The 16,830-nt window shown below is 44.4% G+C and overlaps 2 protein-coding genes across 3 annotated transcripts in view; both read right to left on the bottom strand.

Annotated features, from left to right (window-relative positions):
- GAK (cyclin G associated kinase) overlaps nt 1–2,795 on the bottom strand; it is a 124,663-nt gene extending 121,868 nt beyond the window's left edge. The window contains exon 1 of the mRNA XM_054031398.1: nt 2,760–2,795. Within this exon, the coding sequence (XP_053887373.1) occupies nt 2,760–2,790 (31 nt within the window). The 5' untranslated portion in view covers nt 2,791–2,795. The remainder of the gene's footprint in view (nt 1–2,759) is intronic.
- Nucleotides 2,796–6,694: 3,899 nt separating this feature from the next.
- LOC128839866 (S-adenosylmethionine synthase-like) overlaps nt 6,695–16,830 on the bottom strand; it is a 30,798-nt gene continuing 20,662 nt past the window's right edge. For both annotated transcript variants that reach the window (XM_054033217.1, XM_054033216.1), the window contains exons 8-9: nt 14,386–14,519; nt 6,695–6,991 (exon numbers count right to left, since the gene is read on the bottom strand). In XM_054033217.1, coding sequence (XP_053889192.1) covers nt 6,889–6,991; nt 14,386–14,519 — 237 coding nt within the window. In that variant the 3' untranslated portion in view covers nt 6,695–6,888. The remainder of the gene's footprint in view (nt 6,992–14,385; nt 14,520–16,830) is intronic.

Consider the following 16,830-nt stretch of genomic DNA (forward strand, 5'->3'; position numbering starts at 1 on the left):
CTGTGCATCCGGACCTCCCAGACCCAGACACCCCTGCCAAGCCTCCCCCTGTACGCCCAGAACCCTCCTAGTCCTCCATACCCAAACCCCACCCCACTGAACCTCAACCCCTTCATCTGTAGCCCCCCGCACCCAGACTCCCTGCTTCCGGACCCCCACCTCTGCACCCAGGCCACCCCCCACTGAGCTCCCTGCACTCAAACCCCAACCATGATGAACCCCACCACCCTGAGCCCCCACAGCCAAACCCCCATGCCCCTGACCCCCAACTAGCTGCACCCAGACCCCCACCTCACCAAGCCCCACTTCCCCAGCACCCAGACGCCCCTGTTGTGACCCCCCACCCCAAACCCCTCTGCTGAGCCCCACCCACCTTCACCTGGAAGCCCCTGCAGAATCCCATTGCACCTGGAACCCTCCCAATGAGCATCTCTGCATCCAGAGCCCCCCACACCTGGATCACCCCACCCTGAGCCCCTCCACACTTTGAGCCTGCCTGCCCCACACCTGGTGCTCCTGGCACAGAGGGGCAGGGCCCCAGGGTGTTTCTGAGGCCAGCCCAGGCCTTGTGCTGTGTCAGGGTCTGGTGCAACCTCACCACTGAGTCTCTGTCCCAGGGGTTGGGGTGGGGGGGCTGCAAGGTGATCTCCCACCTTAGTGCAGCCAGTGGCCTGTGCTCCCCCCTGCCAGGCTGAAGCCTCTGCATTTATTTATTGACAAATAAAACTTGCAGAATTTTTAATTTTTTGGCAGAGAATGCCCTCAGAACATTGATGTGATTCGTGGCATAAGCAACCATCTATCACAAAGTCCAGCATGCCTGGGTGGCAAGATAGAGAATGCCCAATGGACTGTCTGAGACTCCGTGATAAGACTGTTATAGTGCTTTAGGAGTTCACATTTGTTACTGGGTTGGTATAGAAAACACAACAGTTGGAGGTTTTTGACTTGCTCCAGACAGTGTGACACCATCCCACAGAAAAGTTCACACACACACACACACCCCCACACACACACACACAAAAAAGGGTTCCCAATTGGAATGCCAAGTCAGGTTTGTGGAATTTTCCACAGAAGGGAAGATTTTTAAGAATTCCATGTCAGTCAGGGAGCCAGATCTGGCAGTGAGCAAGGCAGACTCACAAGCTGGTTTTCCATAAGATGGAAGTGATGTGTTGGCCCGGCCCGGCCCAGCCCTTTTCAGTTGTATCAAATCAATATTTTCTGACAGAAAACTAGGCCATTGGGATACTTTTGAGTAGCTCTAGCACCAGTCACCTAAAGAAGCATGCGGTAAAGAGAGGGTTTGAGCAAGGCACTCAAATGACCACAGTCCCCCTGAAAGTCCCGTAGCCCAAGACAGAGCAGGAGTGTGTGGTGCTACCCCTGAGGGGAAGGCGTTGCATGGGGCTGGGGGAATGGTGCAGCAGACAGGTGTACAATCAGGCTGCGGTATGGATGAGGAGGAGGAAAAGGCCGATGACTGGGATGGCGTGGGTTGGAGCTGTATGCGTAAATAGCAGCAGAAAGCAGACATGCTTAACATTGCTCAGCAGTGACAGAACTCATTAAGCAACAATTGTCTTGTTTACTTCTTAGCTCTGGCTAGTATCAGCTGTTCAAAGTTACTGCCGTGCTGCACCACTACTGTGGGAATACCTGGGTCCTTCTTTGTGTCTTTATCCATGGGGATCCCACTGATAATGCACATACACCTCACGCATGCAAAGATTGCAGTCTTTTCTCCACCCGTGTGCACTGGAGCCCCGCATCTCATGCCTCCCAACATGAGGGCAGAATGGCCGCAAGCACCTCTCCATTCCCTCTGCTTGCCCACGCCAGGAGGTCAGAATTTGGCAGCATCCACTTGTTGCCCTGAAATGCCCTTGCATCACATCAATTTTGTAGATGTTATAATTATTGTAATTCGTTATTAGTTATTCCTATAATTAGTTTAGAAGATTGATCTGACTTAGGCAGAAAAGCCAACTCCTGGGCATCCGTACCACTGCAAATAGCAAGCCCTATTTGGTAAATATGACAGCTGAGATACAGTATCACAGTTCATTGACAAGCTCTCCGGAAGTGAGCTGACTTGCAATCTACCCTTCCGGAGGGACAATTAGTAGCCAGAATTTCCCCCCAGGGAGCCCTGAACACCTCTGATACAGCAGCCACATCAATGTCTAAAGCCATCGCCATGTGATGGGAAACCTGACGTATCCCCAGAGCAGTCCAAATGACTAGAGAAGATTTCCCCTTCAAAGGTTGAGGTCGTGGTGAAATGTTATCCAAGGGATTATTAGTAAACAAGTGAAATCTTAACTCTCTATATACTGAAGATGTATAGTTTAGACTTCCCCCATAATTGTTTTCAAAAGGATACCATACTGATTTGTTTAACCATGCAAATGCAAAAATAGTATGAGGTAGTTCTCAGCATGAACTAGCTGTGAAATATTAAATTTTACCTCATTTCTCAGCATATAATTAAAAAGTTACTGCTTCAACAGTAGCATGCATATTGGCAGCACAGAATTGTAAGCCCAACCGAACACACTTCAGAAGGAAGACAAACCCGTCCCTGGGGTTTGGATTTTTGTTGCTCTTCTGACTCACGCTAAAAGCATGAGTCACCAGAGCAAACAGAACAGGTTCTAACTGTTTTTAATCTTAGTATCCTGGTTCTACATATAGAAATCCCCAGACAGGTCCCTTATTCCCAGAACAGATTTGACAACACAGGGGAAGGCACTTACTTTGCTTGGCTGACACTTCTGTTTCAGTCATTTTCTCCCTAACCCGGACAAACCAAATAAGAAAAGAAATTGTGCCCTTCTGCTTCAAGGACTTCCCACTACCCAGCAAGAAGCATGTGGTTTTGAAAGCACCAATCTCAGTCCCCTGGCTGAAATACCTGATTTCTAGCTCCACTGCTTATTCCTGGATATAGCCCACTGTCCTGTAGACAGGGAGATATTTTTATTAAAAAGAGGTGTTTTTTTAACTATAGAATTTTCTCCTGTTACTTGCCTGAGTACACCTGCCCACAGGGTGAAGTCCCAGAATAAAATGCCTAGGCTATAATTTGCTCCTAGTCTGATTTGTGATTATAGTTCAGTAGTTTTTATACACGAGAAAGGTTAAAAGCCATTCTGTTTACTGTATGTGGTTTTATATAAAAAGCTTAAGTATTTCTTTTCAGGAAATGCCGGTTTTGATAGAGGCCAAGTATATAAAAGCATAGCTGCTCAGTTTTGCTACAGTAAGTCTTTTCTCACTGGTCCCTATGTAGATAACTGGAATATTATAGACAGTGCTAGTAGCAGCTCCTATAGTTAAATTTGCCCAACACTCTACAGTATAAGGTTCCGTTTTAGTTGCTTGTAATGTAATCAAAACGTTAACCAGTTATGCTGAAGATTTATACACCAGGTGTCTCCTTCAGGCCAACGATTTTGGGGGGCAGGTTTCCACTAAACCGGTTGAGCCATTTTCACAAAGCAAGTTAAAGAAAATGATGCCATTTTATCCATGGTAAGAAGCTTCTTAAAATGGTTTTGCAGAGAAGGTCTAGCACCTCTAGACTTTGCAACAGAGCTTGAAATTTTGCAGGGGGAGGCTGTGACAGAGTGCTGGGAACTAGCACCTATTGAAATCCCAGGAGTAGGCAGCCCCATCAGAAGGCTCTTCCCCCAGCCTAAGGGGAGCAGGCACTAAAACCAGGGTTCAGATAAAGTCGGGGTATAACAAAAGACAAAGCAGGAACAGGAGTGTGGCTTACAGGGTCCAAAGCAGGGAGCCAGAACAGAGAACCACGGACAGGGCCCACTGCTCCTCGAAAGCATCCAAGGAGCCAGCGGACCCGGCCCAAAGGAACTCTGTTTGGATACACGATCTAAGAGAGGAGTGGAAATAGGCTCCACCGTCGCAAAGCACCTCCCCATCCAGCATCCTCCTCCTGGTATGGTGGATGGTGACTTCATGGGGCCACAGATGGGGTGTGGGTAAATCAGGAGGTGCGAGGAAAAGTGCAGCCAGGACCTAAGGAGAAGGTTCTGGGGGAGCTGTAACCTAGCGAAGAGGCTACTTGTGAGTATTAGAAGGGAGATCCAAGAAGAGCACCTTGCACTTGGAGTGGAAGGTGGTGAGGTTTGCAGTGGTTGCTAGTTACTGTGGGAGTTGATTCCACAGTCTCAGAGAAAGCTCTGTCTCCTGCACAGATGAGCTCTACCGTCAAGGTAAAAAGGTTGATTGTGCCAGAGTTGTTGCCCATGGTCTTCAGGGCAGAACTTTGGGCAATCATTTAAAATGTACCAAGTATCAGGGGGTAGCCGTGTTAGTCTGTATCCACAAAAACAACGAGGAGTCCGGTGGCACCTTAAAGACTAACAGATTTATTTGGGCATGGGTCAATGTACTGGCTCAAGACAGTTTACCTCCTTGAAAATGAGGCCCAATACCTTGAATTTGATTATTCCTTAGAAAGCCAGTGGAGAGCACAGGGGACAGGCCTGATGTGCTTGCAATAGCCAGCGTTGCTGAGGAGGTGTATAGCAATGTTCTCTATAAGCTGGAGTTTAATATGGGCTGATAGCTTCATGGCCAGCTATATTGCATTGCTGTAATCCAGACAGGAGCTGACAAGTATGTAAAATGAGGCATGGTCATTATTTACCAGGATGTGATGGAGTTGCCTAGCCAGGAACACTCCTTAACTCATGTCCATTAAATAAGACCTGGGACAACACACAGGACAATGGAAGTAAAACAAAGTATTCAGGGAGCACATTATATTCTGTACACTAAATAAGGCAGCAGTCCTGTGGGAAAGCTAGTATGTGATTATGTAATGAAGGACTGTAATGTGTGCACCCAATGGGAATGAATTAAAGTTGCAGAAGCAATTCCTAAGCGTTTGAGGGCTTGACTTTACAACCTTAATATTCTTTTAATGTCGTTTTTTGAATGTAATTGTTGATATATTCTATTCTTAACGCTACGTAGTGCTCTTCATTCGGCGAGCTGTACATTCTAGAACCACAGCAAGACTGAGAAGAGTCAATCTTCCAGGAAAAGAGAATGAACTCACCCTGCAAGAAATGGATCTTCACTACTCTCTCTTTCCACCACGTTGCTGATTGGTTCTTGATCCCAAAATGGGGTGAGAGAAAAGGGGCCTCACGCTTGTCTACTTAAACACCTTTTACATAGAGTCTAGTACTTGTACTGAATCCTGCCCCAGGAACATCCAGTTCTGGTGGGTCTAGGTCAACTCTTGACATTCAGTATCCTAACACTTTAATCCCAATGTTGCTAATGGGGTTGAGAAAGTTATTTTGAATTATTCCAGCACCATTATCAACCGCTCCATTTATGTAGCTCCAGACGATATTTTGACATGAGCATATTCAAATGGATGGTTAAACTGGAACATGTTCTGCTCCCAGAATGGGTGTATCTAGATCAAACTATATTCATTTTGGATAAAGACACAGGGCCCTGTCCTGCCCTGGTGAGCATAGTGAAGACTTCCATTACAATCACTCGGATTGCTTCTGCTTATTCAAGGGAAGAACGGGGTCCTCCCTGCATAACAAGAGTGATTTATAACATTGTATTGATGGATCAGGCCTGCATTTGTAAGTAGAAACTTACTGAGGCAAGAAGAGCTATCCAAACTCAAGCAGACGAACATGGCTCTAGGAGTTGCCCATGTCAAGGCATACATGAAGTGGACCTGCACAACAGTTTTACTTTTGCATTTGAGAGCAATAGACCAGTCATTACATGCAGGGAGGAGCTCTCTTCTACCTCAGTTGAGATTAGTATCACAATCCAATTACTTGTGTTTGAGGTGAGCTCAGCACTGAAGGAGAGAGGCCCTGCCCCCTTCTTTTGGGTTGCCTACAAAACTACACACGGACAATATTCTATATTAGTTTAGAACAGGGAGATCATTTGCTCATGTGAAAGAGGAAGAATGTTCTTTCACATGTACTAGCCTTTGTAATCCTATAGTAGTCCTTGAACAATTAAACAATTGTGCATCTCATGTTAATTTGGATTTATGTTTTCAGTCACTTGAGTTTCCAAAGTATCATTTTTACAACAGGAAAACGTTTACATTTCAAACCTTGGGTAGATTAAACTCATTCAGCTCAGCGTTTACACACAACCAAAATTAAAATGTAGCCAGACCAAGCACGGAAAGTTTCAGGGCAACGAAGACTGGGGAACTTGTCTACATTTAGTGTGCAGCAAGGGGGGGGAGGGGTGAATGGCCAGCGCACTAGTCTATCATGCACTACTAACTGGCCCTGTGGGCCCAGCTACCACAAACTATAAAGTTACAGTGGGAGTACATCAAACTGCACTACAGAACTTATCGTGTGTGGAAGCTGGGCCCACAGGGCCAGTTAGAGCGTAGCACTTAACGAGCTGTGCAAGCAAGCCCTGGGTGTTTACACTGAAACACGCACACCAACTGTCACAAAAGTAGACACACAACGCTTTGACTCACATTAAAGCAAACTTAAGGAAATGTTCTCTCCCAGCTAAGGCATATACAGGTTATAATATGTAATATCCCCTAATAGGTGAGTATTTTCACTAACTCACGTGGATCACTACAACAGAAACTAAAGGTTGTAAGTCACCTGAGTCCTTTCTGAAAAAATAAATGAAGAGACACTAGGTTTCACATATGTGTATTTCAAACGTAAAGCCAGCATAAAAGTTACATTGCTTATAGCTGTCAGTACCTAGTTCAGTTATAAGAATGTCATTTATTAGATTTTAAAAAGATCCTTTTCCCCTCTGACAGTTTAGAGGTCATACCTGCTCATTAAAAAGATTCTCCATTATAAGAGACAGGTTTGGAAAAGCTTAATACACAAGCTTCTTTGGTATTTCCCATGTAAATTCTTCTCTTCCGAAGTGCCCATAACATGCAGTCTGTTGATATATTGGTCTCTTTAAATCCAGTTCCCTGCATAAAAAGAAACAGAAGATGCAAGAGAAGATGCAAGTATATTAGTGCATCAAGATACTCTGACGCCTTTCTCATACAAACAAGGGGAATGATTTTAACTGACAGTGCAAACTATAATCTCTCCTCCGTGAAATCATCCAAATTTACAAAGGGAACAGCAGCCACAGAATGGATTCAGGGTCCATTTATAGCCCTTGAAAACCAACCGTGGAATGCCTGAAAGTCTAACTATCAGAGGCAGTATCAGTATGCAGCTAGTAGCAGAAACATACATAAATACCTGATGTGAGCGAAGAATATATCATCTACCAGAAGGTTATGATTTGGATCACCTAGCTCAGCCACAATGTTCACAAAATGTGCCTATGGACTTGAAATGTTTTTCTCCTATGCCTGTGCAAGTCTGTGGAAGGATGCTTTCTTCATTTTAAATGTAACATAGGGTATATTCAAATGTAGCCATAACACAAAGACAGATCAGATCCTCATGTAGGAAACATCCAGGAAAGGACCTATGAAGGACAGTACTGTACTTCCACATTAGTAAGTCTAAACACTAAATACCAATTTTTCACAATGAACATGGGTTCCGCCAAATGAATATTTTCCAAGCCAGCTAGTTTTTGTCTACACTAGGGTTTTGACCTGATAACAGCCATCAGTAGATAGATGCCAGCACAGCTGCACTGGTGCAAGACGCTAGTGACAGGCAAAGCAGCTTTTTGCACGGGTGGAGCTTAACCCTGCTTGCAACCAGGGTAAATTGAACTAATGCAAGTCTAGTGTAATAAGGGTTTACAGTGCCTATACTTGGGGTTTACAGCTACTGTAATGGTCAATCTCTGATTTAAAAATTTTATTAAAGCTAATGTTAAAAAAATTATATAATACAAAGGTTGGGGAAAGAGTGTTTGTACATCTGGGTATAGCGCTTAGATTATCCACAAATACAGAATTAGTTTTTAAAAGTCATATGATACATAGAGTACATAATCAGCAATAACCCAAATTTAGGTGAATAGATTTAACAATACAGTTTAGATATTAGAATCCGAATGCACGGGTAAATCACTCATGAAACGTTGCACGGAGATTTGGTTGTGGAAAGCAAAATATATCAGTGAGTGGAGATTGTCCCTCAGTAATTGAGAATTAGGTTGGTTGTCCATTAGAAAATACAATCCATGAGGAAAGTATTTGTTACTTTCCTGACTGCGCTTCTCATCGGCACTCCAGCTCACCCTCCTGGTATTGCTGATGTCCAGTGATGTGTTCTATGTAGATGTCCCTCAACCACCTGATGGCATCTGACACCATGAGTTGCGGCATCAGCCAAGCGTAGCGTTGGCCAATTCCACATTCTGTCAGCACTCGCTCATTACTGGGGTCCCCTGCGCCTAAGGCTCTGATGATCAGTGCTTGTGTCTGGACCTGGTAACCTTTAGCTCTCAAGGTTTCGGCCAGAGGGGCATATTTCTCTACACTGGATTTGTGTCCCAATATCAGCCAATGTCTGAATCAATATGGGCCCTTACTGCATTTCACTATAATGAAAGTTTCATTGAATCCAGGCTCACTGTACTTGTTAATCTTTATTTGAAGGGTTTATGTTGAATATAGGCAATTGCTTACTCTACTGTTCTTACGCTAATTTCCTCTTGAGCAATTTATTCATAGAATATTAGGGTTGGAAGAGACCTCAGGAGGTCATCTAGTCCAATCCCCTGCTCAAAGCAGGGCCAACATCCACTAAATCATCCCAGCCAGGGCTTTGTCAAGCCAGGCCTTGAAAACCTCTAAGGATGGAGATTCCACCACCTCCCTAGGGTAACCCATTCCAGTGCTTCACCACCCTCCTAGTGAAATAGTGTTTCCTAATATCCAACATAGACCTCCCCCACTGCAACTTGAGACCACTGCTCCTTGTTCGGTCATCTGCCACCACTGAGAACAGCCGAGCTCCATCCTCTTTGGAACCCCCCTTCAGGTAGTTGAAGGCTGCTATCAAATCGCCCCTCACTCTTCTCTTCTGTAGACTAAATAACCCCAGTTCCCTCCACCTTTCTTCGTAAGTCATGTGCCACAGCCCCCTAATCATTTTCATTGCCCTCCTCTGGACTCTCTCCAATTTGTTGACATCCCTTCTGTAGTGGGGGGACCAAATACTCAATGCACTACTCCAGATGTGGCCTCACCAGTGCTGAGTAGAGGGGAATAATCACTTCCCTCAATCTGCTGGCAATACTCCTACTAATGCAGCCCAATATGCCGTTGGCCTTCTTGGCAACAAGGGCACACTGCTGACTCATATCCAGCTTCTCATCCACTGTAATCCCCAGGTCCTTTTCTGCAGAACTGCTGCTTAGCCACTCGGTCCCCAGGCTGTAGCAGTGCATGGGATTCTTCCATCCTAAGTGCAGGACTCTGCACTTGTCCTTGTTGAACCTCATCAGATTTCTTTTGGCCCAATCCTCCAATTTGTCTATGTCACTCTGGACCCTATTCCTACCCTCCAGCATATCTACCTCACCCCCCATTTTAGTGTCATCTGTGAACTTGCTGAGGGTGCAATTAATCCCATCATCCAGATCATTAATATTATTGTCAGGATTATTGTCCTGGCTATTGCCCAAGCCTTTAATAACTAAGTAAAGTAGAACAAGTACCACCAGGATATCCATAGATCTTCAAACTGGAAAGAGGCTTTGTGGTCAGAGCATGCAGGAGCCAATATCAGGACCACATATCATACCAGTACTTACATTTGGACAAGACTACTTTAAAACAAGATGTAAGGGCCTGATCCAAAGCCTACTGCAAACAATGGAAAAAAATTCCTATTGACTCCAATAAGCTTTGCATCAGGCCCTAATTTAGAAGATGCTAATACTTAAAAGGCCAAGTAAATGAGCAACCAAGCAGCAAGACTGTCACAGGGTGGGGTTCCCTCAACATGGATTCTTCATTGCAAACAGACCTCACACACTCCTGCATAGGTTCAACACCATGTGCGTTATTTACAATGTGCTATACAAGTGCTTGTGCCCCACAACGTAAGGCTTTTTACTTTCTCCTTAGACACAGGGTGAGAAACAGGGAGAGCTCTCATCTCTCTGAGATCACGGGCTAGCCCTTCTTTCCAACCTTCCTCTCCTCCCCTGTCTCTTTTAACTATCCCCAGCTGATGAGCTGAATCACCTTGTTAGTTGTTTAATCATCCAGTCCTTAACCAATTATCTCCTTAGTTTGGCCCAGGTGGGGACACTTGCAAAGCACACAGAGTGATGAATAAGCCTTAGGCTATTTATACCCTGTCACAAAGACTCCAAAACTTTTGGCTCCTTTTGGAACAGATCACCTGTGGTGCTCAAAATAGTGAAAATGGTTTGTGAGAAAGGGATTAATCTAGCGATATGTATTAAACCATGTTGCGTTGGATGTTATTAAATGAACAAAAATCACTGAAGTCAAGAGGTTCTGGGTGTTATAATAAAATAATAAGAATAATATAATAAGAAATCACTGAAACCATCAGCTTATCAACAGCAAGAGTGAAAACAGCAAATAAGAATTTAGATTGTACTAGCAGATTGAGTCCAGTCTGTGAATACTGGTCACTACCACAGGAAGGATATTACTTTCCAGAGTACAGTATATAATAAAGGTGTCAGCCTAGGCCTGAGTGTCTATCTTCAGAAAAGCTATAAAATGCTGTCCTCTGAAATGTACTATGGAAGTGATGATCTTACTCGACAGATCTGCTCCCTCTGTGTATGCAGAGCTAACAGCTGATTGAAGAGTAGTAAAGATTTAAAGATACTGGCAGAAAGTTTCTCCACATTTTGACATTATAACTTGGAAAGAAAAATGTTTATCTGATTATTTAAGGTACATAAATAACTTAGGCGATGGCTACACTACCGAGCTTACAGCCATGCAGCTGCATCGGTGGAAAACTCTCCCGTTGACTTAATTATTCCAGCCCCCATGAGCAGTAGTAGCTATGTTGGCAGGAGAAGCTCTCCCACGGACATAGCGCTGTCCACACACGGAAGGGTGGCTTATTCGCACCCCTGAGTGACATAACTTATACCAACCTAAGCTGTAGTGTGAACATAGCCTTTCTACTTCTGTAATACATCCAGGTTTTCCTCAGACACAATACTATGAAACTCCACAATATTATTTATAGTCCCCATCAGACTAGAACCACATTAAGTATGCTGGATTGAAGATGTACGTGAGCAATTAAAGCAATGTTTTCAAAATTCTGAAAGGGATTCTTAAGTTTATATTAGCACTTTACACAGATAAAGAGATTAAAACTGAAAACTAGGAGTAGAGAGGCAATTCCCCATAACAATTCACATCACAGACGCCAGCATCTAATGCTCAGCCCCAGGCCCCGCCCCCACGCCACCTCTTCCCCTCCCACTCCAGCCCGGGCCCCGCCCCCATTTCATCCCTTCCCCCAGCTGGAGCATCCATGGAGACAGCACCTATGATTCACGTAGAGTCTGATGAATCAGTGACCAAAGGTAAGTATTAGGGTCAGACTGCATCCCGCCTCTGTACAAGCAGGCAAGTGCTGGTCAGGGAGCACTACCCCCTTCCCGTTCTGACCCCCTCCAGAGGTGAGGGGCCAAGCACAAGCGCAGTCTTTATGCTCCCCTGAGTGCAAGGACTGCATTGGTCTAGTGTCACCAGCCACACCATGGTGGAAGCAGAGTAAAAAATGGAATAGAACAGCTTCGATGGCTGCACAGGGTTTTTCCCCCCACTACTGCTGTTGATCAGGTGACACTTTCAATGGTTTTTATAGTTTCAACCACAACTGGATTTTGGCTTAGGGTTTTAAGCCAAGTCCCTAATACTTTTACACAATGTTGTGGTTGTTTCCCTGTGTTTATTATGAGAGCATCTAACAAACATGGGCAGGGGTCTACCAAATTTACAGCCCTGAAAATCACATCGCAGACCATGAAATCTGGTTTCCCCTGTGAAATTTGGTTTCTGGCCACCCAGATCTGAAGGCAGAGCAGAGAGCAGCAGCAGGTGCTGGTGGGGTGCCTAGCTCTGAAGGCAGCACCACCAAGAGCAGCAGGGGCAGCACAGAAGTAAGGGTGGCGATAGCGTACCAGGCCATCCTTACTTCTGCAGTGCTGCTGGCAGCGACACTGCCTTCAGAGCTGAGATCCCGGCCAGCAGCTGCCGCTCTGAAGGCAGCACTGCTGAGAGCAGCAGCGCAGATGTAAGAGTGGCAATATCACAACCCCCCTACAATAGGCTTGCGACTCCCTTTTGGGTCGGGACCCCCACTTTGAGAAACACTGCAGAGAAAGCACTCATTTTTTGTGGGTTGGTCACGGCATAAATAGCCATGTCATTCATGAAGTTTGCTATTTATGTCGTGACCAACCCACAAAAAATATGTGTGTTTTCTCTGCAATTTAAGTAGACTCCTAAAACATGGGACTAGCTGGCTGCCTTTTAAATCAAGTTTAGTCAACTTCAAACAGGCTTTATAAGATTGCAGCACTATTATTAAGGTTGGCTCTTTGTTCCAGATCACTAGTTGGGTTTTCACCTCATTATCAAACCAAACACTTTCCTGAAATGGAGAAAATATTTGCAGTAGCTGGCCCCAAAATCCAGCTCTCCAGAAGTGGATGTTGACATGCTTGCTACAGCTCCTGATGGCTAGCCACAGCAAGTACTGGACTGCCACTTTCTGAAAAGGGCCAGATTCAGATGTATTCAACTTGAGTGAGGGTTATTTATTCCACAGACAATCTCACTGATTCAGTGGGATTATTTGTGAAGTAAGTATATCAGAAGCTGGACCATAGGTAGCAACACCCTGTGGGACAGCTGCCACAAAGGGAGAGAGTGCAGGGAGGCCTCATTACAGAGCAGTCCTCTGTAGAAGTGGGAGTCTTCAGATGAACTAGGGAGGTCTAGGTAACCCAGTGGCAGATGCTGTTAGGCAGTCCTGTCTATGACACAGAGGAACTGTACTGAAGTTTAATTACACTTTGACATGCATACTACATTACCCTGGTCATGAGACACAGTGAAATGCAGTGCACTGCCATGGTTATAATTATAGAATCATAGACTTTAAGGTCAGAAGGGACCATTATGATCATCTAGTCTGACCTCCTGCACAATGCAGGCCACAGAATCTCACCCACCCACTCCTGTATCAAACCTGTGTCTGAGCCACTGAAGTCCTCAAATCATGGTTTAAAGACTTCAAGGTGCAGAGAATCATCCAGCAAGTGACCCGTGCCCCACGCTGCAGAGGAAGGCGAAAAACCCTCAGGGCTTCTGCCAATCTGCCCTGGAGGAAAATTCCTTCCCGACCCCAAATATGGCGATCAGCTAAACCCTGAGCATGTGGGCAAGACTCACCAGCCAGACACCCAGGAAAGAATTCTCTGTAGTAACTCAGATCCCACCCCAGCTAACATCCCATCACAAGCCATTGGGCATATTTACCGCTAGTAGTCAAAGACAAATTAATTGCCAAAATTAGGCTATCCCATTATATCATCCCCTCCATAAACTTATCAAGCTTAGTCTTGAAGCCAGATATGTCTTTTGCCTCCACCGCTCCCCTTAGAAGGCTGTTCCAGAACTTCACTCCTCTGATGGTTAGAAACCTTTGTCTAATTTCAAGTCTAAACTTCCTGATAGCCAGTTTATATCCATTTGTTCTTGTGTCCACTTTTAGGGCCCTACCAAATTTGCAGCTGTGAAAAACACATCAAGGACCATGAAATCTGGTCTCCCCTGTGAAAGCTGTAGGGGATGGTGGTATTGCCACCCTTACTTCTACGCTGCCTTCAGAACTGAGCGGCCATAGAGCGGCGGCTGCTGGCCAGGCACCCAGCTCTGAAGGCAGCACTGCCGCCAGCAACAGCGTAGAAGTAAGGGCGGCCGCATATTATGAACACATCTGCAAAATCCTCTAGTTATGAAGTGACCAACCCATGAAAAATGTTTCATTTCCCCGCGATTTAAATAGACCCCTAGTTATAATCATGTGTAAGCTAAGATGTGTGGTCACAAATTGTACCAGAACTAAACAGCATTATCACCTTCTTATGAACTTGGTAAAAATATGTAGTATAGACAAGTTTTATGGGCAGGATGTTTTAAACCATTCTACAGGGAGGACCCCACTTGAGGACTAGTTTTAGGCCTCCGAGTGGAGCAGTTTATGTAGGGGGGAGGACACAAAGATGGTGCTAAAGGGTATTTTAATGATTATAAATTGTTTCAGAGTCAGGAGCACAGGAGCCAAACACTTGAATTTAAATTGTTCAACTGTCTATTATACTAGAGTGAACCGTCAATGTGTGTAAGTTCTCCAATGGGAGACAAACCTTATAATAACTCCAAGGCGTAGATCAAAGTTTTTCTGTACAATTTCAAGCAGCTCTTCTTCTGATCTATCTGAAGTGCCGTAGTGGAATACGGAAATGGCGAGAGGGTGGCTCAGACCAATAGCATAAGACAGCTGTAGGATACATACATCAAACCAAGTTAGAAATTGCAGTTCAATTCAGCACCCTTCTGCTTTACAAAAATAGACACCTACCTAGTTTTAAGATTCCCTGCAGTACAGATAAGGTATTTCCTTTAGGACCTGTTTTTAGTATTCTGTTACGGCATGCTCCTGCTGTATTGTGGTCTGGAACCTTCCCCCAGTCAAAACAGCAAGTATTGGGCCAGTGTTGTTGGGGTCCATAGGAACCACCTTCTTACACTGAAAATACGCCATACTCAGGAACTAGGACTTGGAAGGGGCTCTACCATGGGGGAAATGGGTGCGCCTTTCTGCTTCCTTATGATGTATAAGTGAAGCTGGGAAGATTTGTTGTTTCTGTTTGTTTACATTAGAAATTTAACTCAACTATTCTGTTTGATTGGAAGACTATGCTTGACTGGGCAAATATTTGACAGAAATGCTATTCAGGTGAAACAATTAAGAGGGGAAGTGTTTTCTACTCAGCCTATCAGAATCCTTCTGACTGGCTAACTGAACTCAAACACTTCCAAGGACAGCCTTCTGCTGAAGAGTCAACACCTCCTTCCCCTGTTCAATCAAGGGCCCAGAGAGCTCAAAACTCAACTCTCTGGGTCCCAAGAGGAAAACCACCAATACAGCAGGAAAATGATCTGGAGAAAGGGGTAAAAAGTGAGGTGGCAAAGTTTGCAGATGATACTAAACTGCTCAAGATAGTTAGGACCAAAGCAGACTGTGAAGAACTTCAAAAAGATCTCACAAAACTAAGTGATTGGGCAACAAAATGGCAAATGAAATATAATGTGGATAAATGTAAAGAAATGCACATTGGAAAAAATAACCCCAACTATACATACAATATGACGGGGGCTAATTTAGCTACAACAAATCAGGAAAAAGATCTTGGAGTCATCGTGGATAGTTCTCTGAAGATGTCCGCACAGTGTGCAGAGGCGGTCAAAAAAGCAAACAGGATGTTAGGGATCATTAAAAAGGGGATAGAGAATAAGATGGAGAATATCTTATTGCCCTTATATAAATCCATGGTATGCCCACATCTTGAATACTGCACGTAGATGTGGTCTCCTCATCTCAAAAAAGATATACTGGCACTAGAAAAGGTTCAGAGAAGGGCAACTAAAATGATTAGGGGTTTGGAACAGGTCCCATATGAGGAGAGATTAAAGAGGCTAGGACTTTTCAGCTTGGAAAAGAGGAGACTAAGGGGGGATATGATAGAGGTATATAAAATCATGAGTGATGGGAAAAAGTAGATAAGCAAAAGTTATTTACTTATTCCCATAATACAAGAACTTGGGGTCACCAAATGAAATTAATAGGCAGCAGGTTTAAAACAAATAAAAGGAATTTCTTCTTCACACAACACACAGTCAACTTGTGGAACTCCTTGCCTGAGGAGGTTGTGAAGGCTAGGACTATAACAGCGTTTAAAAGAGAACTGGATAAATTCATGGAGGTTACGTCCATTAATGGCTATTAGCCAGGATGGGCAAGGATGGTGTCCCTAGCCTCTGTTTGTCAGAAGCTGGGAAATGGGCAACTGGGGATGGATCCGTTGATGATTACCTGTTCGGTTCATTCCCTCAGAAGCACCTGGCATTGGCCACTGTAGGAAGACAGGATACTGGGCTAGATGGACCTTTGGTCTGACCCAGTATGGCCGTTCTTATGTAAAAACTGATTTGACAATCCTGATATTTCATAAGTAAAAAAGCAAGGCAAAAGGGCAACCTTGAGTTTGGCAATTTCTCACTTTTGGTGCTTTACTTTCCCATGATAACATTGTTTGATTGCAACCTACAAAACTATTAGATCTTTGTACACCTATATCATTGCACCTTTATGTATTCCTGTACATGGAATTTCTGTCTAGCATGAGCCTTCTGTCATGCTATGTATCTGCGATGCACCGGTTGCAGCTATTGTGTCTGGAATTATGGGATAGTTGTCACAGACAGAACAATAGTTACGTGTACTTTGTCTCTATACATTGCACTGATTTTCCAGAAAAGTTGGTTAGCATGGAAATAATTTCCAGAACAGAGTCAGTTCAGCAGGCAGAGACTCTTACTACAACACTCAACAGCCCCATGACAGTGATAACACTCATTTCAGTGTCTATTGATAATTTCCTTCCTCTGATTGACTGTTTGCACCAACAACCCACTACTTCACAAGACCTTAGCTGCCAGTTGTACTTCTGTGCTCTTCTCCATCCTCTCTCCCTATCACCATCCCTTACCTCTCCTGTTAATATCGGCTGTTGCCCTACTTTCCAATG

The sequence above is a fragment of the Malaclemys terrapin genome, chromosome 6, assembly GCF_027887155.1.
Source record: "Malaclemys terrapin pileata isolate rMalTer1 chromosome 6, rMalTer1.hap1, whole genome shotgun sequence".
In the NCBI taxonomy this organism is placed as follows: Eukaryota; Metazoa; Chordata; order Testudines; family Emydidae; genus Malaclemys; species Malaclemys terrapin.